The sequence below is a fragment of the Corvus hawaiiensis genome, chromosome 22 (genome assembly GCF_020740725.1).
Source record: "Corvus hawaiiensis isolate bCorHaw1 chromosome 22, bCorHaw1.pri.cur, whole genome shotgun sequence".
NCBI lineage: Eukaryota > Metazoa > Chordata > Aves > Passeriformes > Corvidae > Corvus > Corvus hawaiiensis.
The window spans coordinates 7,271,081-7,298,817 of record NC_063234.1 but is presented as its reverse complement, the minus strand read 5'-3'; the positions used below and the strand labels follow the sequence as shown (position 1 = coordinate 7,298,817).

At 48.0% G+C, this 27,737-nt stretch overlaps 1 protein-coding gene across 1 annotated transcript in view; it reads right to left on the bottom strand.

The window, feature by feature from the left end:
• The window catches only part of UBR4 (ubiquitin protein ligase E3 component n-recognin 4), an 83,517-nt gene that overhangs the window by 49,291 nt on the left and 6,489 nt on the right, over window positions 1-27,737 (bottom strand). Inside the window, 44 exon segments of the mRNA XM_048326045.1 lie at window positions 148-211; window positions 2,700-2,916; window positions 3,297-3,513; window positions 3,723-3,886; window positions 4,126-4,327; window positions 4,471-4,642; window positions 5,738-5,895; window positions 6,677-6,904; window positions 7,190-7,342; window positions 7,943-8,101; window positions 9,764-9,946; window positions 10,044-10,214; window positions 10,412-10,639; window positions 11,093-11,240; window positions 11,366-11,436; window positions 12,009-12,200; window positions 12,391-12,454; window positions 12,952-13,140; window positions 13,261-13,459; window positions 13,637-13,737; window positions 14,644-14,745; window positions 15,275-15,484; window positions 16,176-16,333; window positions 16,454-16,551; window positions 16,995-17,119; window positions 17,743-17,972; window positions 18,062-18,184; window positions 18,358-18,540; window positions 18,994-19,122; window positions 19,622-19,701; window positions 20,128-20,260; window positions 20,857-21,139; window positions 21,795-21,964; window positions 22,944-23,029; window positions 23,156-23,315; window positions 23,898-24,085; window positions 24,504-24,621; window positions 25,098-25,235; window positions 25,353-25,452; window positions 25,688-25,878; window positions 26,008-26,067; window positions 26,303-26,427; window positions 27,081-27,205; window positions 27,330-27,471. Of these exon segments, the coding sequence (XP_048182002.1) occupies window positions 148-211; window positions 2,700-2,916; window positions 3,297-3,513; window positions 3,723-3,886; window positions 4,126-4,327; window positions 4,471-4,642; window positions 5,738-5,895; window positions 6,677-6,904; window positions 7,190-7,342; window positions 7,943-8,101; window positions 9,764-9,946; window positions 10,044-10,214; window positions 10,412-10,639; window positions 11,093-11,240; window positions 11,366-11,436; window positions 12,009-12,200; window positions 12,391-12,454; window positions 12,952-13,140; window positions 13,261-13,459; window positions 13,637-13,737; window positions 14,644-14,745; window positions 15,275-15,484; window positions 16,176-16,333; window positions 16,454-16,551; window positions 16,995-17,119; window positions 17,743-17,972; window positions 18,062-18,184; window positions 18,358-18,540; window positions 18,994-19,122; window positions 19,622-19,701; window positions 20,128-20,260; window positions 20,857-21,139; window positions 21,795-21,964; window positions 22,944-23,029; window positions 23,156-23,315; window positions 23,898-24,085; window positions 24,504-24,621; window positions 25,098-25,235; window positions 25,353-25,452; window positions 25,688-25,878; window positions 26,008-26,067; window positions 26,303-26,427; window positions 27,081-27,205; window positions 27,330-27,471 (6,737 nt within the window).

The following is a 27,737-nucleotide window of genomic DNA, read 5'->3' as shown; positions in this document are numbered from 1 at the left end:
GGCTAAGGCAACTTTCAGATCAGTGCTCTGAGCAAAAGGGATGCGGCTCTGCTCCTATCAGGCCCCCGGGGCTGCAGGAGGTAGTGCTGAGCTTGCCCCTCCTCCCCCAGCTCCAAAGCTCAGGAATGTATTCAGAAAGTTACTTGCCTTCTCGTTGACTGGTCCCACAGCAAAGCAGCTTTCCAGCGCTTCTAAAGAACTCACTACTAGCCTGGAGGGAGAGAGGAAAGCAGGCTTGAGTACAGCAACCCTTCTCTCTCCTTAGCACTTTGCTTTATGCGGGCTACAGTCATGAGTAGCTCAGAGACAGCTAACGAATGCCAAGTACAAAATCAAAGCATGATAAAACCTGCCACAGGCACCATGCATATCATTTCATTGTGTTACAGACCAGAGTTAAACCTGGCTCACGCTCACAGACAAACTTAGGACTGCTTTAATAATCCACAGCTGAAAGACAGGGGCTTTTCTCTCCCAAAGAGGATAAAACATTTCCTTACGCAGCCTGCAGCAGGGATAACTTGGATTGTCTTGACAGTCCCAATTCACCATGGCCCCCAGACGTACAGATGACTGCAGATCAAGGCTGGCTATGACACATGGGAAAAAGCGGAACCGACTTTGCTAGGGAGCAACATTCTACTCGCTTGCTATTTTCACACAGGTTGCTCTTTCCAATTTGGAGTTTCAGCACAAAATATTCCAGAGGGAAATTAACTCGGAGCACTGGGTGTGACCCCAAGCGAGGAGGGATGCTGAGGTTCAGGCTCTGGACAGTGGGAAGGCAGGCTGGGAAAACACTCCTCCCGAGGGAAAACCTGATTTACAAGTGGCTGCAAAGTCCCTGTAGCAGCACTCCATGCCCCCAGGTAGAACTACCTGAAATGCCACCCGACACACCAGAAGGAGCAGGAAGATACAGGAAAAAGCAGGGAAGAAAGAGCATTAAGGGGAGAAATAACACTAGGATTGGATAGGAGGCAGAAGGAACAATTGTCTGGTGTGGTAGTGATAAATAACATCCCCCTCCCCACAGCCACCCCCATAAAGCTTGGGGGGAATAGAAGTGGGATAAGAAGGCGCAAGTAAGGAACAAAGCAGAGAGGAGTCTGTCAAACGAGCAACAGTTGCGCTGTGTACAGCAAAAATCTGCAAACCACCTCATCTTTACATTTGCTAAACCATCTGCCATGCAATGACCAGAATGTAAAGAAGCAAATGTCACTTGGAAAACAAAAAAACCCCAGTCACCAAAAGCCACACCATGTGTTCTGTCTCTCTGACACACACTCATTCGTGCAGAGAAAAGGATGCCATACTAACCGGTCCAGAGTGGTTAGGGACTCAGTGTCAGAACTTTGGGGGAGCAAAGAAAAAGGAAAAAAAAAAAAAAAATGTGTAAAGCTCACAGAAAAACTCCCTAGAACACATTCTAAGCAAAAGGCAAATTAAATGGGGAAATCAGGAAGCTGGGGGAGCGTCAGTCTAAGCAGGGTCTTTCTACCTGGGCAGCACACACCGGTCTGGAGCAAAACAAAGACAGAGAGGAGCCAGGTCACCTCATACAGAGAAGCCAAGCACCACTTAAAGCACCACTTAAAGCACCACCCAGGCTTAAATTCGAGTTCAGACACCAAACTTGGATAGAAAAGCTGCCTCCTGCCTGCCAGTAGCTGCTCCTACTCCAGAGGCCCTTTAGAAGCCAACACCAAATAGTAAGAATAGGTTTTTTTATCTGAATTTTTAGAATATAATCCCACTGCTCTGGAAAACCAGAGAGCATGTCCGTGCCAAGAGGGACATCTTGTGGGGATGTCACAGCAGAGGAGGGAAGGAAAGGGAAAATAAACACAGGAAAAAATCCCATGTACTATTAGACAAAATATTAAAGGATGGCTGAACAGGTCCCTCAACTGGGCCTAACTGGCACTTCAAGCCCTGACCCTTTACCCGAGAATTTCAGTCAGACAAACTTAACCACCACTTCCTCCCAGTGGAGCAGTGTATGTATCCTTTAAAATGCTTATTTTTCAGCAGTACCAGTTCCTCTTTGAGCTGTTTCCCTCCTGTCCCTGCTGCTTTCTACAACCCTTACGACACAGACTGTATGAGCTCTAAGAAAAACACAGCGTGGATAGAAGAATGAACACAAGTTCTATTTATTCACTAAAGGTGAATAAACCTTGGGGTTTGGCTCTCAGCAGGGATAAGGGGGAAAACCAAACACTTTCCCCAGTACAACAGTTCAGCCTGAGGCATGTGGGCTACAGGGCAAGTTGGTGGGAGCCACAAGCCTAAGGAAGGGTCACACACAAAGCCCTCCTCAAAACTGAGCTTAACTTCAGAGAAGCCTGACCTTTGTGAGCTCTAGATAATGAAAAAGGGCCAGCTTGAAATGAGAGAATGTACCAAGGCAGCAGAAATTCCCTTGAGCTCCTCGAGACTGCTAAAACATGAACTAGGCAGCACAAGCATGCACACAGATCTACCCATCTACTGCACCAGATCAACCAAGAGCCACCACTAACCCTCCTACCCAGATAATCACTGTTTTCAGTTGCTGCTTTGTAAGGCAGTCAGAACAACTCACTAATTCCCTCCAGTTCTCCCACTTAGGAAAAGCACACAAGTGCACCCAAGTGCCCGCCACAACAACGACCCATTTCCAAGGAGAAATAAAAGAAAGACTGTGGAAATACCTCTCCAGGACAGTCCCACTGGCAGCAGCAGGGGCAGCTGACTCCGTGTCCCCAGTGCCATTCCCTTGGTTGAGGTTTGGGGGACAAACGTTGCTCACGGAAGCAGACGGGAAGTCCTCGGGGGGCTCATCAGGCCAGCCAAACTGCTCTTTGGTTTTGCCATAAATTTTTATGGAATCCATCATGGTGACTCCAGCAGGATCCACAGAAGCCCCAACTGTAGCGATGAGAGAAATTTCTTAAAAACTGAGAAAACTGTTGCTGTTGGATACAAACCAGTGTCGTTTCACAGGGCCAGGACAGCAATTACACTGCCATTAACACACAGCCACTTGACAGTGCCATCTCCTTTGCAAAGCCATTCTCCTTCTCTTCCCTCAGCACAAAATCACTGAGCTCAACCACTGACCATTCACTCACTGCAGCAAGAAACTGGGCCATAAACAAAGTTATGAAATATTCAGGGCTCCCCCCTCAGACTGGTTTTGAAGGGTAAACAAACAGATCATGGCAACTCCCTGCTGTGAGGTGAAGCAGCTTCATCCCACCCAAACAAAACCATCTGTGGGTCAGACCAAGCAGTGCACAAAGCCTTACTGAAGATGGTGAGTTTCTTGTCAGCCTGCAAGGCCTCCTCCCGGGTGAAGGGGAAGTCGAACCAGCGGGCGCGGGTCATGTTGAGCTGCATGGTGCGGCCGAAGATCTCCAGGTAGGAGGGAGCTCTCTCGATGGCCTGGGTGCCGATCTGGATCCGCATGCCCGTCATCACCATCGTGCTGTTGTTGTTGGTCACCTCGATGGTGAAACCCCCAGGCTGCAGAGAACAAATCACAGCTCAAAAACCCCCTCTGAAGCCAAGCAATCTGTGCAGAGGTGCCTCCGCTGTTTACTGAATTACGGTATTTGTGCGGGGTCATTTGAACAAAGCAGACTCCTTAAGGCCAGGCATGGTATCAACATGAACAATAATGAACAATAATGTCACCCAGAAGCCTGAAAGAGTCCCCTGATTGCCCCACTTACCTTTGTGTTGGCCACGTACATGCCCGTGGAATTGAGCCGGTGCTTTATCTGCTGGGCATTGTACACCTGCAGCAGGTCATTGCCTCCGAACTCCACGTCTGTGAGCTGCTGGTTGTGCTCAAAGAAGTCAATGGGGAAGTTCACCTGGCTGGATGTGCGAGTTGCTAGAAGGGGAAAGAGATGTTTATGACAAAAGACATTCTAAACAGGCAAAGCTGTGGCAAAAAACCTGCAGAAACAACTGGCCTCCTTTGGAAACTATTTCTGTATACATCTATGGAAACATTCTACCCACTTAGCCAGTGCTTAGGTAATTGTCAGAGGTGAATGTTTAAAGTATTTAGATGATGCTGATCAATCTTTACATCCCATTAGTTACAAAGGTCATGTGAGGAGCCCTTACTGATGGCGGCTGCCTTGCGCTTGCGGACAGGTTTCATGATGCTGATGACACTGCTGGGCTGCAGGGAGGGCTGGAGCCAGTAGGACGTGTTCTCCACGTTGGCCATGTAGATCCTCAGGCTGCCATCCTCACACAGCAGGATCATGGTGGTCCTCTGCTGCTCGTTGCAGGCCGTGTGACGGATGGCCACCATGTCCTGGATCTGCAAGGCAAAGCAAGGACTTGGCAACTCTCGCTTGGAGGAACAAACTCATTGCATTAGAAAAGCTGCTAAGACTGGAGATCTGGTTGATAGAACAAGAAACCAAATGTTAAGGGTCAAAAATACAGGGAATTCTGACTAACCTTTGCTTTGGCTGGCAAGGTCTTAATCTCCTGGATGAGGAAGGTGTCCGGCTTCACCATCACCACCAGTGGGACACCCGTGGTTTGCTGGACACAGCACACCAGGCCAGGGTGGTTCATCACCTCAGACCACTGACACAGGGCTGGAGAAGTCTTACTGCCACCATTGGAACTGCAAGAGACGAAGCACATAAGCACAATGGCATTCATTTAAAGAGCAGCACAAGCAAAACCATGCAAATTTCATCGTGTTCAAGTCAGTTAAAGCTTCATCCTGAGCAGGGATTCAAGCACTGCACCAATGAACAGTGCCTGTTTTACAGGTGAGAAACCTCATACAGTCACCAGTGGACAGAAGGCACGAGCATCTCAGTTCTCAGTCCTGATCCCTCTCTCCAAGCTCGAGGAAAAACTTGCTCAGTGTTGCATTTTATGCCCCAAATCAAGGACATAATTTATAAATGGCTTTCATGAATCTTTTTATCTGAACAGATGAACAGTTCCAGGTTTTAACACACCCAGCAGCAGTAAGCAAAAGTCAATGCAGGAGAGTATGTGTGACTGCTCACTGGAAAAAGTGAAAACAGAGCTGCAAAAAGACTAAGGCAAACTGGACTGGAGCTCAGGAGCTCTTGGAACTTGACCCTCCTTCAGAGCCCACTCGTGACAGTGGCTTTTTGTCAGGCTAGTGAAGAGTCTGCAGCCTGCGTGCCCAGCACCATGTATCAGAAAACACAACAGAACTGGTTTTTCTTGCCACATTCATAGAGTAAGAGATTGCTTTCCCCCAAGGGAGTCTGAAAATCAGCCTTAACACGCACAGTGCACAAGGTGTGCTGCAGCAGTGGTGCCCAAAGGAAATGAAGGTTTCCTGCTCGGCCACCTCGGCGAGGGCCGATAATCCCAGCGGCTGCACCAGGAGCAGCTCGCTCTGTGCAGCTCCACTGCTCTGCAGACACCTTTCTGCTCTGAAGTCCTGCTGGGAAGACAAAATGCATGTGTGGCCTACTGCTAAAGCAGACAGCTTTGGTTTCTAATCATCCTGCAACTGGGGTACCATGGAATTCCTGAGCTGGAAGAGACCACCAAGGATCATCCAAGTCCATTAGGACAGAAGGACCATGAAAAGCAGCAAGAAATCATCAGCCAAGAGGGAATTTTCACCACGAGGTTTGGCCATTCAGAGCTGGGAACGTTTAATAATAAGCAATATTTATTAATAATGAAAATAAATAAAAATGCAGGGAGTCTCCCCCGGGATCCTCACCTCTTGATGTTAATTGGGAAGAGCCGCTGCACTTCCAGGCTGGCCCGGCTGATGGTGGCTGCGAAGGATTTGCCTTGGCAGTAGCTGAAGAACAACATCTGCAGCACGTGGGAGTAATAGACTGACACCCCTCCTCCTGCCACCTGGCCATTGCTGTCCTGGGGGATCCAGAGAAATGCCAACATTTAACATAAACACAAATATCCCCAAACACTCTGTCAGGCTTTTAAATTTACGATGGAATTATTGCCAAAGCCGCCCCTCCTCCCCAGCAGTGAGAGAACAGAGCCCTAAATGACAATTTTCTAAGCTGAATTCCTGGGTGAACTCATCCATCAGACACTTCAAAGGCTCTGGAAGGGGATGCTGAGCCTGCACACCCAGAGGCTGTAGGTAACACCCTGAGCTCCCGCAGCTGTGAGCCTCAGCGCCGTGTGACAGTCTCACATGGAGCGTTCCCTGTATTCCCAGCTCATAAAAGCCCTTCCTGAGGGCCTCCCTCCCATCTATTCCTGTTTTGAAGCAGGCTGGGGTAAAAACACTGGAGAGATTTTAAAGGTCACCCCCAAGACTAGAAACAAAGGTTCACTCCAGCTCTCCAGCCCCAGCAATGGTGATTTATCCCTTCTGCTCCTGCACCTTTGGAGGGCCTCGCTCTGAGAGCAGCACTGCTCTGAAGCCATCTCCCTGCTGAGAAATCCTGCTGGGCACGACTTCAGAGCCAGCCACAGAAAGCATGCTCCATTTTCTAGATGAAAGGATCAAGGGGTTTAATTTTCACCCCCACCTCCTTTTACTGTAAGGATATTTCTCTCTTTAGAGGAATGAGAAAGCTCCTTGATCTAGATCGGGGGCTTAAAAGGAGAAGGGAAAAAAAAGAAGGAAACTTCTGCCTTCAAATGGAAGATGCAAAAAGAGAGAAAGGGAAGTCACCAGCACCTTCAGGTCCTCGTGATTGACTTCAAGCACATTGGTGACATAGAAGGGTCCGTGCTGGGCACTGCTGGCCTCCTCCATGAGCTGTGTGTAGATGTACCCAGCAGAGGACATGATCACTATGATGTTCTTCCCCTCCTCGTTGAACAGGAAAGTGACATCCCTGATTTTGGAACTCGGTAGGAGGAAGTAGAAAGTTGGACTCAAGGCATCTACTGAGAGATCATAAATCTGTGGGAAGAACCAAGGAAAGAATTAACTACAACAATTATCAAGGCAGTAATTAACAAAACAGTGCAAACGGACAAGAGCTGAGGGAACCTCTATGAGATGTTACAGTTTGGGGTTTTGCTCTTTGAATTCTTTGGTTTTGCTTTTCCCTGCAAGAACAGCCCAAACATCCCAAATTTATGTTTCTAAGAATATTATCCCATTCTCCCACATGCAACTCCACGAGGATCCAGACTCTGATGTCTGCAAGAAGCTGTATCATCAATAGCTCATGACCAGATATACCTTCACAAAGTCTGCAGTGACAATGGCCAGCTCTGTTTGAGATCCAGGCAGCCACACGGCTTTGATGATGAAATTCCCAGTGGCCAGTTGGGGATGAAGCACCAAATGATCAGAGACTGATCCAGAGCTGCTGAACGTTAACACGTGGCAGTCCTGGAGTAATCAAGAAATTCGGTTAAATATAAGAACAAAATGTTTATGAACCTTTGAAGCCAAGAACAGAGTTAAAAGTCAGCATTTCTCACAGGGCAAATAATGATTTAAAGAATCTAAATCTAGATTTCCTGCATTAAAGATGAATTGACATGAAGGTTTGAGAAGAAAAAACCAAAAAAAACTACAGAGAGTGCAGCTTTTTCTCAGCTAAATAACACATCTGTAGATTCTGCACTGGGAAAGTTGAATCTAAATTTGGGAGAATACAAAGAGGAGTCCTTGCCAAAGAACACCAATAGCTACAGACTATTTATAACACACTAAGTTTGACATGACTAAACCTTGGCTCTTCTCTTAAAACAAAATCAGCCTAAATACACTAAGAAATACTATTTCAAGACACTGTCTCATTAATTATATTGTTCATACAGGTCCTGCTTCATTTGCCTCATCTACCTAGCAGGAAAGTGAATCGGGAGCTAAATTAGTGACAGAGCTTTGGAGGCAGCTCCGTGCTGACTCCTCAGAGGAAACAAACACAGCTGGCTTTGAGCTGATGTCTGCAGCTCCCTGGAAAAGCGTGTGGCAGGAACTTACCTTGAGCCCACACACAGCCAGGTAGTCCTCCTTGCAGGGATTCCCAGTCAGGCTCAGCACAGTGAAGGGGACAGGAGCGGATGCCAGGCGGGTGAGGGTCAGTTTTCTTTTGCTGGAGTCGGCTTGTTTCAGCAGGGCTGAGAGCTGGAGCACTGTGATCTGCACCACAGAATGAACCCGGTTATCTGACTTTGTAACTGAGGGAGTCAGGCATTTCAATTCCAGATCCCAGTTACAGAATCAGAACCACAGAATCATCAAGGCTGGAAGAGACCCACGGGATCACTGAGTCCAACCACCACCATGATCACCCCTAAACCACATCCCCCATGTCCAGACACCTCTTGAACACCTCCAGAGTTGGTGACTCCACCACCTATCTGGGACACTTATTCCAATGCCTGACCATTCCTGTAGTCAAATTTGTGTTCATAGTAACTAATTTGAACCTCCCTTGGCGCACCTTAAGGTCATTTCCTCTTGTCCTTTCACTGAGTCATGAACCCCCACCTGACTCCAACCTCCTCTCAGGTGCCTGCAGTGAGGTGGGTGAGGGCAGCGAGTTGTTCTCGCTCTTCCTGCTGCAGGAGTTCTTTTCCCTGAAGAGTTTTTCCTATGAGACTTTCCCCTAAGCTACGCAACACTTCACACCAGATCTCAGGATGGGCAGAACAAACCACAGTCCTGCCTGTTGCACAGTGCTGTTCCACTTCCCTCAGGAACCCAGTAGATCCAGCACTGTTCCCCTTCCCTCAGGAACCCAGCAGCTCCACCACTGTTCCCCTTCCCTCAGGAACCCAGCAGCTCCACCACTGTTCCCCTTCCCTCAGGAACCCAGCAGCTCCAGCACTGTTCCCCTTCCCTCAGGAACCCAGTGAATCCAGCACTGTTCCCCTTCCCTCAGGAACCCAGCAGCTCCAGCACTGTTCCATTTCCCTCACGAACCCAGCAGCTCCACCACTGTTCCCCTTCCCTCAGGAACCCAGCAGCTCCACCACTGTTCCCCTTCCCTCAGGAACCCAGCAGCTCCAGCACTGTTCCCCTTCCCTCAGGAACCCAGCAGCTCCACCACTGTTCCATTTCCCTCACGAACCCAGTGGATCCAGCACTGTTCCCCTTCCCTCAGGAACCCAGCAGCTCCAGCACCGTTTCATTTCCCTCAGGAACCCAGTGGATCCAGCACTGTTCCATTTCCCTCAGGAACCCAGCAGCTCCAGCACTGTTCCATTTCCCTCACGAACCCAGCAGCTCCACCACTGTTCCCCTTCCCTCAGGAACCCAGCAGCTCCACCACTGTTCCCCTTCCCTCACGAACCCAGTGGATCCAGCACCGTTCCCCTTCCCTCACGAACCCAGCAGCTCCACCACTGTTCCCCTTCCCTCACGAACCCAGCAGCTCCACCACTGTTCCCCTTCCCTCACGAACCCAGCAGCTCCACCACTGTTCCCCTTCCCTCAGGAACCCAGCAGCTCCACCACTGTTCCCCTTCCCTCAGGAACCCAGCAGCTCCAGCACTGTTCCCCTTCCCTCAGGAACCCAGCAGCTCCAGCACTGTTCCCCTTCCCTCAGGAACCCAGCAGCTCCACCACTGTTCCCCTTCCCTCAGGAACCCAGCAGCTCCAGCACTGTTCCCCTTCCCTCAGGAACCCAGTGAATCCAGCACTGTTCCCCTTCCCTCAGGAACCCAGCATCTCCAGCACTGTTCCATTTCCCTCAGGAACCCAGCATCTCCACCACTGTTCCCCTTCCCTCAGGAACCCAGCAGCTCCACCACTGTTCCCCTTCCCTCAGGAGCCCAGGGCTCTGTGCAGGGGGCTCACCTTGCCCTTCTCGTGGCTCACGGCCAGGTGCTGGCGGCGGCCGTGGGGCGAGGACAGCACGCACATGGCCACGCGCCGCAGCACGTGCGCGCTGATCAGCTGCCGGATCGTCTGGCCCTGGTCCCCGCTGTAGTTCATGCGCACGTTCTCAAAGGCGCCTTCCTGAGAGCCAAGGGTTGGGACCTGAGCAAGGCAAAGCACCCAAAGGGTGTCACTGGAACGTCTCTGTTTAAAAGCCACTCCCCCCATGCGCACTCTGTTAATCCCTTTTGTTCCGTACCATCAACTGATCCGTCATTTCTACCGATTTGTCCAAAGTGTGGAGCTCGTTGAGAGCCTGCTGGGCACGGCTGCTGCTCCCCATGGCTGAAGCTTGCTGGAAGTTGACCTGGATGGCATCCATCAGGAAATTCAGCATCTCCAGCACCAAAGGGGCAAAGGAGAAGTTGGCCTACAAGAAACAAACAGATTAGGAAAACAAGGAACAAGATGCTCCTGATGGGAGCTGCATATCAACTGCTTTTTAAAGCCTGACACTCCTTTATGACCCCTCTCATCGTAAAAATCAAACAACTCAGCTGATAACCAACCCGGCCTGCCCAAGATCCTCACCATAACCCATTTCTGTTTAGCAGCTGACAATTATACCTGGGACTGCAGCTCCTCTCGACAGCCCTCCACATTTCTGCACAGGCTGCTCTTCTTGGGCTTCTCCTCGTCGGGGCCCTTGCCCTCGCTGATGGTGACCTTGGCCTTCTCGGCAGGGGACGTGCTCGCGTGGCGGATGACGCTCTCGGGCACGCGGGGCTCGCTCTGGAAGGCCGATTCCTTCATGGTAGAGCTCATCCCACTGCTGGGAGTTCTCTTCACCAGCGCCTGGGAATGACAGAGTGACGCTGAAAGCCCAAACCAGACTCGACCTGGCTACTGATGAAGTGAATACAGATTGTAAGAGCAGCAATTAGAGCACAGTTCTAAAGAAATAACATCCTGCATGTGACCCTCCACCCAAGGACTAAAAAATTTCCATATTTAAGACACAATTACTTTGTTTGCTGCTAGTGGAAAACATGGGAAAAGGTGTTCTTTGCTGTGCAGCAAATTCTGTAAAGGCAGGTGGAATCCCAGGAGTCACTAGGACACCGATTTGCCAATGCTCTTATTTGGTGCAAAAAAATTAATTTCCAGGCGAGCTGTAAATTCCGAGGGTTCATTATCAAGTCAAAGCCTTCAAGTCTTAGCACTCCTGCCATCTCAAATCCTGACATAACTTACTGCAGAACAGAAAATTGCAAAGGACTCGAAAATCTGAAGACATAAAGAATTTACCAGGCAGCTGCCATCCTCCTTGGCTCCACAGTCACAGAAGAAGGATCCGTACTTGGCGTAAGAAATCTCATGATCCTTGTGACAAACTTTAGCACAAACTGTGCAAACACCAACCCCGTCAACCATCTTGCAAGTGTGACAGTGGTACCTGCCCAAAATAAGCCAGGTGAGTTTTGACAGGCAGTGCCTTGAGGCTCACAAACTACACCGGTTTCCTTCCCAATGGCCAGAAACACCAGGTTGAAACTCTGAACACAAGCTTGAGATTCTTACCAATGTTGATTCATGAATTCTTTCTGTGTGATGGTGAAGGTACAGAGCTTATTACAGAGAGAATCTTCATCCTATCCAGAAGAAAATTGTTTTAGGAAGGTGTTATAACTGCAGCTACAGTGAAGTACACGTACAGAATAAACTCCCCAAACGAGCATTTTAGGAATAGCAAGTTTTAGTACCACTGAGCTGAAAGGAGGCAGCTGGAATCAAAACCACATGGAGAGAGCAGATGGTGACACATTGTAGTAACATGAAACGGTTAACAAGAAAAAGAAACAGTAACAAAAATTTGATACAAAAAATCTTAAAGAACACACTCTAACAGCTTTTCTTTCACCACCCAACAGCTCTAAACTGTTACTCTAAATTGCTTGCTGATACAAAAACTAGTAATTGAGCAACCAGTAGGAACAAACCCGTTTTACGTCATTTCTCCCTTTAATTAAAAAAATAAAAATTTTACTTTTGTTGACATCACAAAGTCAAGAGATCTAGGCAGGAAGGAACTGACAAGTAGGGTTCTTCACTCAGTCTCACATCAGGAATAAACAGCAAAATCTCAATTTACAAACTGAGTGGTTTGCGAGGTGCACAATAAACCCTCCTGTCCTTTGCAGCATCCCCTGTGCCCGTTGCCTACCGAGTCTTCAGCCTGAGAGTCCTCCTCCTCCACCGCCAGCTCCTCCACCCAGTCGGAGTCCACCTCGATGGCCCTCTCCTCCCCGTCCACAGACAGGTGGCTGGGGCCCTGCCCGCTGCTCTGGCTCAGGGCGTTGGTGACATCGGCCAGGTAGGACACGATGTGGCACGTGCACTCCAGGATGGTCACGTGCTGGGGAGCAGAAGTGAAGGAAAATCAGAGCAACACTCACATCCCCCAACAGCAGCTACAGGGCACGCAAATAAGGACAGTTCCTCCCTGGCCAAATGGTTTTAAAATTCCCACCATGAAACCAAACCAGGCCAGCTGAACTCGTGCCTGGGATTCATTCCTGCAAGTGAAGCACCAGCACAAGTCTTACCTTCCCTTGCATGACGTTGGCATTCATTTTTTCTACCACGTTCTTTTGAGACAGGTATTTCTTACTGCAACACAAAACTGGGAATTACTACAGAATGGTTTAGGATGGAAGGAATCCTAAAGCCCATCTCATCCCACCCCCAGCCACAGACAGGGACACCTTCCACTATCCCAGGGTGCTCCAAACCCTGTCCAGCCTGGCCTGGGATATTTCCAGGGATGGGAAGCCCAAAACCCCTCATTGCAGCTGAGAGCCTTTGGGAAGTACAAACTCAGTCCTGACCAACAGCTTCAAGCATTCAGTTTGCTTTAGATTAACAACGGGGAACGTATAAATGCAGTAATTTGACTATCCAGAGTAGAAAAGAAAGAAAAAATGTGATTGTTTGGAACAGATGGACACAAATCAGCCTCCCTCAGACACTTCATAGTCCAAACAACAAATAGTAAACTAAGAGAGAAGGGAATATCTGTGAACACAAATTTCTGTCCCCAAAAAACCAGGAAAGAAATGAAGAACACCCCACAAATGAAGCATCAGCAGCACAGAGTTCACTCTTACCATCTGCCCAGCCAGTCCACAGCAGCACCATGAAGCTGGAGGTGTCCTGCCCCTTGTCCTGCACTGGCCAAAGTTGCCATGACCACCATCAGCTCAGGAAAGCCCGTGCCATCCCCATTGGCCAACATCTCCGTTGCCATTGGTATCAGGGTGCTGAGCAGAACAGTGCACACGCCTTCCCCCACTTGGCTGAGCAAAAAGAGGACAGTTTCACACAGGTACCACAAAGAACCAGCAGCAACTCACACAAAATGTGCACCTCTCAAGAACAAACAGAGCACACAGGACAGGACCGAGGCTGTGCTTTACCTGTTCTCCCGAACAATGTAAGTTGTCAGGAGCTGCAGCAGCTGCCTGTTCTCCTGCACCACGTCCAGCTGGTCCGAGTCCTTGGGTGGGGACATGGTCATCCTGGTCAGCCAGGCCTGCAGCCTCACGGGCTCCACACAGGCCAGCTGAGCCAGGGAGCCGCAGAGGCGCAGCAGGCTGGGGTTGGGGCTCTTCTCAGCTGGGGGGAAAGTTTCTGTCAGTGACAGTTGCTCCAATGAACACTCGTGAAATGGCTTTCCTTAAAAGAGCGGAGATGTGATCCCACTCCCTCCCACAGCTTCCTCCCAATCTCAGACAATACCAGAACAATGTGAAGTGGCAAAGGCAGAACAGAGGAGATGCCAGCAGCACTTACTCAGCTGGAAGAGCTTGGTGAAGAATTTCAGCACCCTGTTACAGAACTTGGCCGAGAGGTTCTCGTTGGCCGTCGCCATCATGATCTGCACCAGTTCTCCACTGCACAGAGCGGGGAATTAAATCAGCTTTGTAAAAAGCAGCCCATTCCCTTTTTCCACTGGCTCCACTTGTCTCTGCCCTCACGTTTCAGACTGGCAGGAGTTTGTGTTAACACTGCTCAGCAGCCAAACCACAGAAATTCCTTTCAGCTAAACAGCAAACCCAGCTCAGACCAAAACTCATGAATGGGCTCCTCAGTAGCACTTCAGTGGTCTCCACATACCGAGTCACAAAAGGGCCTGAACTGCTTTGCAAACCAAAAGTCAAGATTTTCTTGCCTATCTTTCCCTTCCATACTAACATTGTACAGCCACCAGGCTGCTTTGATTCTGAACTGTTGAACAAATACAGAGAAAAACCAGGCAATGGTCAGCTTGCTGAGGGAGAAAGCCTTTCCTCTCCTTCACCTCACACTCAGAACACTGTGGGTGTGCTAGGCTATTTCTATCACAGCTGTTCTAGGCTGCTGCCAGCACAATTTGTCTTCATGATTCAAAGTCAGGCCAACCTCCCACCTCCACCCTTAAAATTATCAACCTGTAGCCCCAGAGAAGCACTGAGAGAATTTGGGATTTTGCAGCTTGGTCTGTAAGTGCCTTATGGAGCAGCATCTCTCAGAAACCTGCTGGGACAGAACAATCATCTTGCAAGATTCCCCACTGATCATCGCTGTGAGGACTCGCTGAGCGTTTGATTTGGACAAAGACCCAGGTCCTCTCCCCCCCAGAGTCTCTTCCCACTCTCCTGCACTGCCTGAAGGATATCCTGGCCTTACACAGTCTGTATTTTCCTGCACAACATCCTGCATTTTCCTGCATTAACATCGCCTTGGTGTCTACAGGGACAAGCTAACAGAAAAAGGATGAGAAATGAAGTCCTTGGGCTACAACCTCCATGGTGCTTCACCTTTCTGAAAAGAATTCCTCCATGGCTTTTCTGGCCTGGCTGCTCTCCAGCTGTTTCTCCAGATGCTGCAAACATTCCTCCAAGATGGACTCATCCAGGCCACTGAGGATTAAAAGAGGAATAGATAAGGATCGAGTACATGAGGATCAAATAAGAACATACAGAAACAATTTCAACAATCAGAACAGTTCTGAGAGGCCAGAAGTGATCCATTTTGCTATTACAATTCCAGTAAATTTTCCACCAATTGAAAGCAGCTCTTCTTCCAAGAGACAGGAGAAAAACAATTGATGAATAAAACACCAACAAATCCACCAAGTTCAGAACAAAGGGACACATGATGCTCTAAGGGAAGTCCCAGTCAGAACTCCAGAATAATCCAGACCTTTCAGACACCTCACACGCAAATTCCTATTAAGAGCTGCTCTTTTTACACTTTAAGTCTCTTCTGGTGTTACTCCTCCCCATTCTCTCTTGCTCTCACCCCCTCTCCACAATTCTGGTAATGTGGATAAAATATCTCATATTTATAGTATACAAGTAGAAGCTTTCAACAGATAAAAATAAGCTGATTTTTTTCTGTTCCAGAAGCAACACTGCTGTAGCCAAGCTATGCACACAGCTCTGTTACCTGTTTGGGTCAGAGTGATGGGCCAGGATGTTATAGCACCCTGTGATCAACTTCTCATAAACACGTGCCAGGAACTCATCGGACTCTGCAGGGCCCAAGATCCTCTCCAGGGAGTTGCTGCTGATTTCTGCCACACTCTCTGTGCTGGTCTCCAGAAGGAGGGGCAGCAGGGAATGAATCACCTGGGGTGGGTTCAGATCATCTGACCAGCTTGGAAAGAAAAGGACACAAATTAATTCTCTGCATGACGTGTCCCAGAACGTCCCTGCTGGAAACTAGAATTCACATTAAGTGAGGCACAACTCTGAATGCAAGTGAGTGATGAAACCATTTTTAGAAAGGTGGGATCAATACACTGGCCCAGCCATTTCCCTCTCAGAAAAACAGTTCTCCTTTGGAAAATTCTACACGTTGCTTTTGCATATATACAGTTACAACATCTGCCTAGACAGCCCCATTGTCACATACTGTGGCTTTTGGGCTTGTTTGCAGTGTCAACAACTACTTTTTGGTTTCAGAGTATTTTAGACTAAGTCCCTGGTAAAAAAATGGCATTTCCCTTTTCCTTACACATTAAAAACTTGACACGAGTGAATGATAACAAAACACGAATGAATTAATTAGATTCGTACTGTGTCAGTTTATATCCCAGTTTCTTCAAGTCCATATTTGATAAAAAGGTTTCTCTCAGGGAGATCGACTTTTGGAGATATCACATGAAGACAGAAAGACTGTCTGTCATTCATTTAGTATTTGGAACTGTGAACTGGAAGGTTTAGGTCAGAACCAGCACCAGGTCAGTAAGTGTGGCACAGACACAGCCTGAAGTCAGCCCTGGAGGACACGGAGCAATGCACCCAGCAGGGCACGGAACACACAGTGTAACACAGGCCTGACTTACACGATGAGATCCCCGGTGAGCCTGACCAGGGACAGCAGGGTGTGCTTGAGGGAGGCTGCCAGGGGCAGGCTCTGGCTGCAGAGGGTGCCCAGGTGGGCGGCCTGCACGGCGCTGATGTAGCTTTCTGCAGGGATGGTGTCGTTGGCAAAGGCGTTGCGCTGGGGAGGGACACACACACATCAGAGCCCTGGATCTGGGACAGAGCCACACGGTGCCCCCATTCCCAGCAACTCCTGCAGCTGCAGTCACACCAGACCAGGCCCTGAGGCTGGACTCACCCATGAGCCGATGTTGGGGAACTCGTTGGTGTGGATGTTGTTCCAGGACTCACACAGGGTCTGCACAGCTGATGGCAAGTTCTGGACAAGGGTCGGACCTGCAGTTACACAGAACAATCATGCACTGAATAAATTCACGGGTCTACGAGTCAAAATCATCCCGAAGTTTTATTTAAGGGTGTCCCAGCTTCCTCCACTTCATTAAAACTGCAGAAAACACGGCACAAATACTAATTCACAGAAGTCTTGAGCATACTAACATTTCATAGTTTCCCTTGTTATTCCATGCCACCAGTTCCAATATGGTTATAAGAGCATTTCACTAATCCAGAGGAATCCACAAGATACTGATCCTTTCAAGGTTTGCCCAACTGTTTCAGTTGGTAAGGTACTGAAAGGAAGAGACTTCGCTGTGCTGGCAGCACAACTCACTCGTTTGAACAGAGAGGTGGAGATCACTTTGAAATTGGGTATTGGCAGCACTGAGGAAAGATTCACCTGCAGGGAGGAGGCACCCTGAACCCCGTGCCCTGCCCCTCACCCAGAGTGTTGGACTTGCAGCGGCTGGAGCCGATGGCCAGGACAGCGGCGTAGCCCCGCAGCTTCTCCTCGGAGGGTTTGTTGTCCGAGGAACCCTCCTCTGAGAGGCTCCGCAGCAAGTAGGATCTGCAGGCAGCATGGAGAGGATTTACTTCAGGAATCAGCTCTGCAGCTCAGAACTAAGTGTGTCAATGGAGTGACAGATAAAACACAAACTTCTGAAGTTCTGCCCCACACTTCATCTTACACCACTAAGGGAGTTCTGGGCTTTATCCCCTCTAAGCTACTTACCAGAAGAAGTGCCCAAAAAGAAAAAGCTGATTTATTTTTGCTTTCTTCTACACAGGTTCTAACGAGAGTTTAGAAGAATTCAGATTTTTAATGTAAGAATTAGCCCCCCTCTCTTTCTCGATGGTCTGACAGCCTCAGTATTATCCCAGTGAAATAACCTTAAGTAGCACTATCCTAGAGGGTGGCTTTATCCTTTGAGGAAAAGCTGGTTTTGAAAACTTGCAAGGAAGCCTTGGAAGATCAGACAAGGAGGCTACTCAGAAACAACAACGTCCCATGCCTGGCTTGAGAAGCTACTTGTTATTCTTTTAAAGCAATGGACCCTCTAGATGACATAAAGCAATTACTCTGGACTATAAAACTCCCAGGCACTTCTAAGAAAACAACACGTGAAGTGCAGAGAAAGCCCAAAACACAGCAGGAAATGGTATTCCTGCTGGAAATCCCAAGGGCTGTACCTGGTAAATGTAGCATAAGTGTCAATGAGCTGCAGCGTAGCAGGGAGGAGGTTCTTGGTTATCTCTGAGGACTTGTGGGGATCAGTTTCTGCAGCTAACTTGGAAAAGTGCTCGTCTAGAGAAACCTGGATCTTGGAGATTGCAGCATCAAGGGTGTAAATGGATTGTAAACTGGGGACTTCGTGCAGCTGGAGAATGGTTGTGCAGTCAACAGTGCAGAAAGAAGAGATCTGAAAACAGAGAGGGATGGAACAGTAAGTGCAGATCATTCCACAGAAGCAGGAGTTCCGTGTGCCCAGCTGCACTCCCACCACCTCACCTGCCGAGCAAAGTATTCCTCTGCTATTTCCACGTCGTACTTCACTGAGATGCACTTGCTGGAGGTCAGTTCGATGAGAGGAGCAGCATGTTCAGCCTTCATGCCCTGCTTGATAAGGTGATCCTACAAATGCCAAAACCCAGACCCATCATGCTTGAACAGTGCTCTGGAATGAACCAGTTTAGAAAAGAGAGGCCCAAGTTCCCACAGAACAAACCCCACGTGCAGCCAGGACGGAGGAGACCGACACTCTCACTGTCACCATCTCCACACACCCCACGGAGCTGAGGCTGTACCTTGATCCACACGACGTAGGACGGGATCTGCAGGCGGGAAGACCAGCGCAGGGTGTGCAGGAGGTCACAGTCACTCATCTCGGGGGTGTTCATGGCCAAATGGTGCATGTAGCTTTTGGAGGGAGGCAAAATCCCCAGGATCCGCCACAGGATCAGGAAGTAGTACTGAAGGGCACAGGCTTCCTACACAGAGGAACAGTTGGAAAAGTTAGTACAGAAAGGCTGCAGTTTCCATCATTACAGCTACTGAACTATCTCCTCAGGGACTCCACACTCCTGCAGATGTGCCAAATCAGATGAACATGTTCTGGACTGAGTTTCTGTCATATTAAACAATAAAATATGCAACACAGGAGCAAGAAAGGAAAAAGGAAAAGTTATACAATTCTCTCCTGTTTAATTGTGTTCTAGCCACACCTCCTGCAATTACCATGGACTTACAGCAAGTCGAAAGCACACTAGGAATTAAAAACTCAAGAGATGTGTAGCCACCACGAACATTATGGTTAGTTACGAGATTTTAAAGCTCCTCCTTACTCCAAGCACAGTCCAAAATACTTTGGTTAAACACTTTGCTTGAAAATACTAAGTTTGAAAACTTGCTGCTCCTCAACACAGGCAGCAAGACAGTCTCACCAGTGCAGTGACATTTTTGTTCTCCCTCCTCCTGAGGGTATCAAACTGGGACCCAGCAGCCAGTAACGAGGTGAGGGCTGCGTAGAGCTCGTCGTACTTCGTAGCCCTGGAGAAAAGGACCTCACAAACCTGCAGGAGATGACAAGTCAGGACCCTTGCTTTGAAAAGCTCTTTAAGCATTCAGAATACCCACAGCCCAAAACCACGCAAAATAAACTTCAGGGAGAGGTTCTGTCGGGACTGAGGACAAATGGACTGGGGATAAGGAGCAGGCAGGAGAGAGAGCCCATAACCCTGATGGCAACAAATGTAGTGAGGAAACAAAACCCAGGGAGAACCTGGAGCAAAGTGGTGAGAAAACAACTCTAATGCCATGTGTCAGTCTGAATCCCAAGCATGCCTGCAAGTACGACAACAGATCTTCACAGACTTTGCACAGTGACTGCCCTGACATCCAACTAGGAGCAAAAAGGAATCCCGTGTTATCTTATCTGGCCACTCTTCTTTCCTCCACTTAGTGAAAGATTCCCAATCCTCTGTTTAAATAAGTCTTTCCTTCTTGTCTGTTTTCCCTGGCACTTGGCAAACCCCATGGCCCTCCAGAAACTCTCTACCAGCAGTGCCATACCGTGCTATCCAGACGGTTCAGATCGTCCTCAGAGGCTTCTGGAGACAGGATGCAGTAGAACCTGGGCTGTGGAGCTGAGTCTGGAATGTGAGAACAAAAAACACCCTTCAAAGTGGCAGTTTAAATAGGCCACATTACGTTATATTCTCTCCTCCATCCCCACAACCTTCCACATTTTAAGACCACTACCAGAGTCCAAGCCAGCTCCATGACACATTATGGGTGCTCTAACCTGTGGTACATGCAGCCAAAGTTTTCCTACTCCTACAATCCTGGCAAAATAAACACATACTTATATTTAATTACTTGTTGCATGCTCCTAGATGAGAACAACTTTGAATTTTGTTTAATAAAACAATTCTGGCATTATTAGATGTATTTTTACCTATTGTAACTATGCCCATTAAAAGCAGGAAAAGCTGCCCAGACCAAGGCACAGAAAGGGCTCTCATTTATTTATAAAGGCAAAACTTGGAATAAAAAATTCCTTACATTTTCTTTCTTACCTGATGAACTGTGTTTGGTCCAGTTTTCCTCCACTTCCTTAAAGCCATGATAAAGTGGGACAGACGTTCGTCTGCTGCTGTCCTGGGATCCACTCACCCAGCCAATGGGTGGAGTCAGCAAATTATATTGTACCTGAATTAAAGAAACCAAACAAAAACCCACCCATGGCATCCTTGCCACTGAGGGCTGGGGGAAAGTATCACCCCACAGAGAAAGAACCACGAAACAATCCTGTTCAAAACACAACATTCCACACTTCTGGGGGGAGCCCTGGACCCTCTGTGATGATTTTTATTCTGGACTGAGCCGTTTAAATCCATGGCCAAGCTTCCCACAATTGGAAAAGCCAGGCACAAGGCACCATCCCATCCCATTAAGGAGAACTGTGCCAAAAACCTCCACAGTGAAATGCTAAAGCAAGGAGATCGTACAAAAGGTATTTGTGAGCTAAACAGCCAAATACTCAAGATTTTAAAGATATGGTGGGACAACTATCCTGTCCTTACTAGGATACATTAAGACACCAGTCACGCCAGGAATTTACACTCCAACTGAACCTGCTGCTAGGAACCAGCCACGATAATTAACCATTCCTTGGAACTCCAAAGTTTGGTAACAGCATCAAAATTGACTTACTCACAAGGGTCACAGGTAGAACACACCAAATGACTGCCCATTGCAGATTCCTGCTGGGTGACCAACTAAATATCCAGATGTCAAAATCTTACCTGTTCGAACAGGTACACGGGGGCCTTGGAATACTGGTGGAGCAGGTAGTCAAACACCAAGAGCAGCCGTGCCACGATAAGAGGCACAGAACACTGCTGGGTCTCCATGTTTGCTGTCAGCTCCACGATGGTCTGGATACAGAGCATCATGATGGACCTGCGGCCCCGCTCCGAGAAATTGTGGAAAATGAGCAGCAGCAGCTGGAGATGCTCCACATTCAGATCTTCTGTGTCACTGGGGAGAGTCCCCTGCAAGGCGTTTTGCTTCAGGGTGCCCACAAACCTGGCAACAGGAGAGGAAGTTTGTCAAGTTTAGTTTTCCTCTTACATCCCTCTTTAAAATCTCTTTAACTAGAGCTTAGTTATATTTTTCTGCTTATTGTTCTAATACTGGCAATTTCACAAATGGTTTGCTACTTTATGTATTGGAATGAGACTGTGAGAGCAGTAAAACCTACAGAAATGAAATTAGCAGCAAATATATTTAATGGAAAATAGGAACAATCATTCAGATGGAGAAAGGGTGATTCAAACCTGTTCCCTGGGAAAGGCTGTTCATTAGAGCTTTAAACCACCTAAACCCCCTCAGAGACTTTCACATCCCGGTAATGGCAGAGAGGAACAATCTTGGCACCATCCTTACAGGACCCAGCAGAAACCTGCTGAGATAAGATACTCTCCTTCCCTTTTTACAGCCAGCCCTGCTGCAATTCAGCCTCCTCCCACCTAACTCCTGACTGCAGGTCTCATTTCCTGGGCTCTGGGTGAAGGATTCCACAGCACAGCAGACTGAGCCTCTGCTCCTCCCAGCACCACACGGATCCCAGATCAGAGAACTCACACACTTGGAATGCTGGGCCCAGAAAATTTTCACTTGACAGGAAATGAGAGAGAGGTAAGAGATGACTGATTTTCAGCTTCACATAAAATGATCTCACCTTTCCCAGACTTTAAGGCATTCTGGAACATCAGGATCTCCCTGGGCAGTGGCTTTATGTTGCCAAATCAGAAGCAGTCGGGACAGCACCGACAAACTTTGAGGGTGGATGTAGAGAGGCCACGGACCTTCAGAAAAAGGGGCAACTCCCAGCTGCTGGAGAAGTGTGTTCTGGAACAAACAGGGGCTTGTTAGAAAGAGGCAAGTCCTGCCTGATGCTTTAATTAACTAAAAGTATGATCTGAGCATACAGATGACAATAAACAGCAGGGCTCTCAGCTCTGCTCACACAGCAATGGCTCTCCTGTCTGATACAGGGCAGAGCTGCTGAGGGACACTCAATGCTGTCACTTTGCCACCTAAACACAACAAACTCTTAACACCAATGCAGGAAAAATGGCATTAATGAGCTTTTCTCATTCACTGCAATATCAGAGCAGGAAAGGTTATGCTACTGTGTTCAGTATCTGTGAATTTGGAAGAAGAGCTCTTTAAATGATCACAGTAACATTTGCTTCTTTTCTAAGAGAGTAAAAAGGCAGATTGCTGAAAGCCCAACTGCTTTTAAAAATTAACAGTCAACAGAGTGTTTTAAATACAGTAGGAAACAGCCAACAAAGTATAGGAATTGAATTCAGTGATGGGTGAAGCAGGTTTGTAACCTCCATGACAGGGTTAAGTCAGGTCATGCCATGACCCAGAAAAGAAACCTAGAGGCTACAAAGCTAGGACAGGAAAGCAAAAGGATTAATTTGATTCTCTCCTGAGAGAATTCCAAGGCCTTTTGGCATCAGTCCTGACAGCAGAGCAAATCTGTAGGAATGTCTCTTGATAAACTCATGGATAGAGGCAATTCTCCAAGACAAAATACACAAACTCATTTCCTTCTCAGCTTTCATCACCTTCAAAGTTCAGTGGATTAGTCTGAACTCTAGATGTTAAGTTTACACTGTGCAGGATGTTTTGTGCTGGATGACTGCAAAGGTCATTCAAACCATAGGACTCAAAATACTCCAACCTCTTTTTGCAGAATATACTCAGGGCCAAATGGAACAGCCAACACGCTATTCAAGATGTGGAGAACCCACATAGAGGCATAAACAGACACCACCACTTCTTAATTTTATTTATGCATTCAACCCCAGCTCACCTGCAGGGCAGGGGACTGAAGATCTGAGGTCACCAAGGAATGGTTGAAGTGATACAGAGCAGCAGCAAACTCCTCATCTGACGTGCCTGTAAGACATGGATCGAGAGCCACTCACTACCTTTGCTCTCCAGTATCTAAAACTTTGACGTGAAACTAAAAAAAGAGACACCTCTGAGCTGTACAGCTCTACCAGAGAGGTTGTGCCCACTCACCCTTCAGGCCATCCTTGTCCACCTCCTTGATGATGCTCGCCAGCGTGGCCATGTGCTGCTCCGACAGGGACACGCTCAGGTAGTTGCGGATGAAGTTATTCCTGGAGTTCAGCATAGAAGAAGTGATAAAGTTCAAAATGTTTGAAGCTAGGCTCAAAAACTGAAAAGAAAAGAGAAACACACTATAGAAGCAACAAAAGCAGAGGGTTAACATTAAACCAAAACTAAACCACCAGCAAAATAAATCGAGTCCCTTAAACCTGCCCTCCCCTGCAGCAAAGGTGCACTCATGGCAATCCAGCTCCCTGCACTGTGCTCTGGGCCAGGACTGATTCCAGAACTCTCTGAGAAGGCTGGAGGCCTCCAACTTCTCTACTGCAGTATTTATTTTTATCTTTACCCAGTGGAGTTGGAGCTAAAAGCATCTGTCAGCAAGTCACTTCACTTGCAGCTCTACCCCGCTTTTCCCGCTCCCTCTGTAACCCAAACAGATACAATCTCCAGCCTCTTCTTCCCTGCCAGCAACAAACCCTGAGACATTCCACCTGACAGGAGAGGAGAGCAAACATCCTTCTCCACAGCCGGGACAGTCCCTGATTCCCCCTGAGCAGCGCACCAGCACCGCCTGCCATTTCCCACGGAGGCTGCCAGCACAGCTGTCCCTGGCAGGAGCATGGTGCCACAGCCCAGCAGCGCCTGCCCCGAGCCCCCGCAGCTCCCCGGGACCGAGCTCCGGCCGTACCAGCTCGGGATCCTTGCGGCTGGCCAGGATGTTCCCGTTCTCCCCAGCACTCTGCTTGTTGGGGCTCTTCACCCTCGGCGAGCTCTCCAGAGGAGGGGGTGGAGGCGGCGGCGGTGGGGCCACTTTCTCTTTGCTGGGAGAGATTGTCTCTTCAAACCACTGCCCCAGGATTGGTTCACTGTCGTCATCTAGCACACAGGGCAGGAAAAACAAACCCATACTTTCATAAGCAAATACCTTATAAAACTACGCAGCCTGAAAAAGGCCTAAAACAGAATTTCAATGAGCACAGTTAAGGTGTCTGCTATCTTCATTTCTTCTTTCCAAATCACAAGGCAAAGCCCTTTCACAGAGGTCCAGCAGGAGTTTACACAAAGAAATTATTTCCACTCTCTTCTTAAGCAAATACTGCCAAATCCCAGCCACTCAGGCTTCCGTTTACACAAAAGAGTGCAGTCAGCACTACTTCTGCCACACAGACCTCACGAACTGCTCTGTATTTTCAGTGTTACCAGTCATACAGTCTGAGAAGGCAACAGCACAGTAGCCAGGTTTCCATTAAATGTGAAAAGCAGTGTAAAATCCTGAGTTGCTACAGACTATTACCTTGGCTGCTGTCCTCCTCAGTGCTGCTAAAATCATCCTCATAGTAAGTGTTGGAGTCAGTGGAGGCACTGGCATCGCTGCTCATGGAGCCCTTCCTCTGGCGCTGCAGGACACAGGCCTAAAGAACAGCACAAGGAAAATGTTATGATTATGGAAGATAATAATTTGAAAATAAGAGTAACTTCCTCATGCCTTTTAATTTTCTTCTAGTGAATTTGTCTCAACTAATTTATTAAGTTTTTCAAGGCTTAAGTTGTACTAAAAATTACACAGAATGGTTGAAAATAAACAATCTATGTCAAGTTAGTAAGCGACACTTGAAGTAACAGTCCTAATATAAAAGCATCTGTTATCAACACAGCCTTTTCATCTTTCCACTAAAATCACAAATACCACTGAACTTACAAAAAAAGTGCATTTTCATTAGCACAAGTTTGTCAAATTTACATCTCTGAAAAGAGGAAAGAGAGAGGCCCCGGCTGACAGCTTCTGAAAGAAGAACTGTACGTTCCCAGCACAGGCTCAGGTTTGTAAAGTGATGATAACTTGGAGAGGCTGAGCTCTGGAAGTTCTCTAGCTGTGTGCCGTTCCTACCTTTCTGTAGGAAGTAGAGAGCAGAGTCAGCAGCAAATTAGTGAGCGGCACAGAGTCTATGAGCCGCTGAATCCTCTGGATGGACGTGCTCTGAGCCATGATGTCCAGCACTGCTGGCGGGCCGTCGCTCTCCCAGCCCTGGAGAACAGAATTTCAAATTGAATTGAAAGAAAGAGAAATTGGTGGGAGAATTCCAAGTGTGTATCAGTGGAGAAGGCAGAATGTGTCAGGACAACGTCCATGCTACCTGCATACCTTGTGCAATGCTTCCACTTGCAGATCTTGGAAAAGAGATGACAGCAATTTGATGGCATGATTTGCCAGCACCACTGACAGCACCCCAAACCCTTGATGCCTGCAGAAAAAGAAAGGACAGAATGGCATTTCAGGGGGAAAATAATAAAGAAATAAATATGAAATAAAGTGACTGCTTTGCTAAACTGGAGACAACAAATTCTCTTCTTCCCAAGACTCAGGACGTGAATTGCAACGAGAGATAAAATTTCAGGAGACCAACAAGACGCCACAGCAGCCGCTTGCTGGGCCTGCTTAGATCCCTGGACAATGATTCCTGCAGGGGTGTCACATACCCTTTCCCAGGTCCCAGTTTGGGAGACCCCACGCCCTCCTTAGTACGAGCAATGATGTCTCTGACGCGAAGAGCAGCCAAGGGATCCTTCTCCTTCCCCTTATCAGCCAAGGCCGTGGGGCTGAGGTTCAAGATGAGGAACAGGCTGTTCAGCAAACACCAAGCCCCGAGCAGCTGGAAGTTCTGATAATGCTATCGTGCCAAAAGTCAAGGGGAAGGGAGGGAGAAAAAAGCACCAAAACGATAAAATACTGTCAATCCAAATGCCAAAGTACATCAGCACAAAAAGAGCGAAAAAGCTTCCTGAGATGGAAATCTTACCTCACCCCCTGCACGGCGTGAATTGCTGATTGCTTGTCCAATCATTTCATAGATTTCAAGCTGCAAATAAACCCAAAACCATGGTAAGGCACCCCGCCAGACAGCAATTAAAAATAAAAACTCCAAATGTAATTTTATTTTACCCTCTACAATTAGCCACCCCTTTAACTCCTTTATCAGCAAGGTTAATGTCCCAAAATCAATCACAGCTGTGTATTGCAATGCAAATAAAGACAAATTCTGTGCTCTTTGCTTGCTGAGGAGGAAAACAATGAACACTCTGTCATTTACTTACACATTTCTGTACAATAGTAGCAGCATCGTTCTCATAATCTTCTTCTTTGGAGCTCGTCGACCCGGTTCGTACCTGTTGGGTGCTGCCCACGTGCAGGATGGCCATGCAGGTGGCCACGCTCACACCTGAGGGAAAACAAGTGCAGGGGACATTCTTAGGAAGAGCCAATCTTGGGACAGAATATTCCTATTTAGCACATTAAGACAAGCGGTATTGAACGTGTCCATCAACTTGATGGAGCAGGGAATGCTCAGTATGACAGGGAAAGATTAAAAATCTTTAGTACCCTCAAAAGAGTGAAGTTTTATCCTACACAAACACATGGGAACAGTTAAAGGAGGTAATGTTTTACCATGTAATTCAATACCATTTTAAAGACAATCTTCATACTCAAGTGCCACATCTCCTTAAAGTCTCCCCCATACCAATTAAACACTCAGGATTTTGGTGTGCTTAAACCACTCCTGGGAAACAAGGCTGATTTGGGGCTATAACAAATTAAGCTGAAGCCTAAAGCAAAAATATATTATGCTCTGAATATAAAAAGAACAGAAATTACACGCTGTTAAGATGTTGAGTCACTCAGTCTTTTTCTTAGATACTGACAGGAACAGTGGCAGATCGTATCAGTAACAACTTCAGTATTAACCCAGTCACCACACTGTGCTGCAGAGCTTCAAATTCATGAGAAATAAAGGCTATTTGTGGGCTGAGCCTCCAACACACAGGTAACAAAGCAGAGCAAAAGACTCTAAAGAACTACTGGAGACCCACTCACCTGCATAGAGACAGCTGAGAGCAAGAACAGTCACGTCTTGGAGACGTGTGGGCGTCAGGGGCTCCAGCACGGGCAGGGACAGCGTATCCAGAGCCATGGTCACATCGATCACCAGCGAGTGGAACCTGCGGGCAGGACACACGGTGAGGACGGGCCAGCGAGCGCTGCCCTGCCAGCACAGTGACCTGCCCCAGGCACACAGAGACGCCCCAGGCACACAGAGACGCCCCGAGCAGGGGTGGCACTGACCCGTTGCGCACGGCCGTGGCGTCGGCCACCGTGGCGGGCATGATGAAGAAGGAGTTGGCGGACACGGCGTCCTGGAAGCGGTTGATGTAGCGCAGGAAGTACGGCAGGTTCAGGCACACGCGCAGCAGCTTCTCAGAGCCACCTGCCAACCACAGCAGCAGGGCTGTGTCACTGCTTCAGCCCTAACGGTCCTCAATAATTGACTTAATTGCTCTTGGTGGTGAGAAAATGCCATCAGGGATGAGGCAATAGGATAAAGGCTGTTTTACAACACCAGCCGGTGAAGTTTCCAGCCCACATTTGTAACGGGTGTCACAAAGCTCTGTGTCCATGTTACAGGGCACACCAGGTCCAGCTGGTGGGACTTGATGATCCCAAGGTCTTTTCCAATCTTAAGGATCCTGTGAT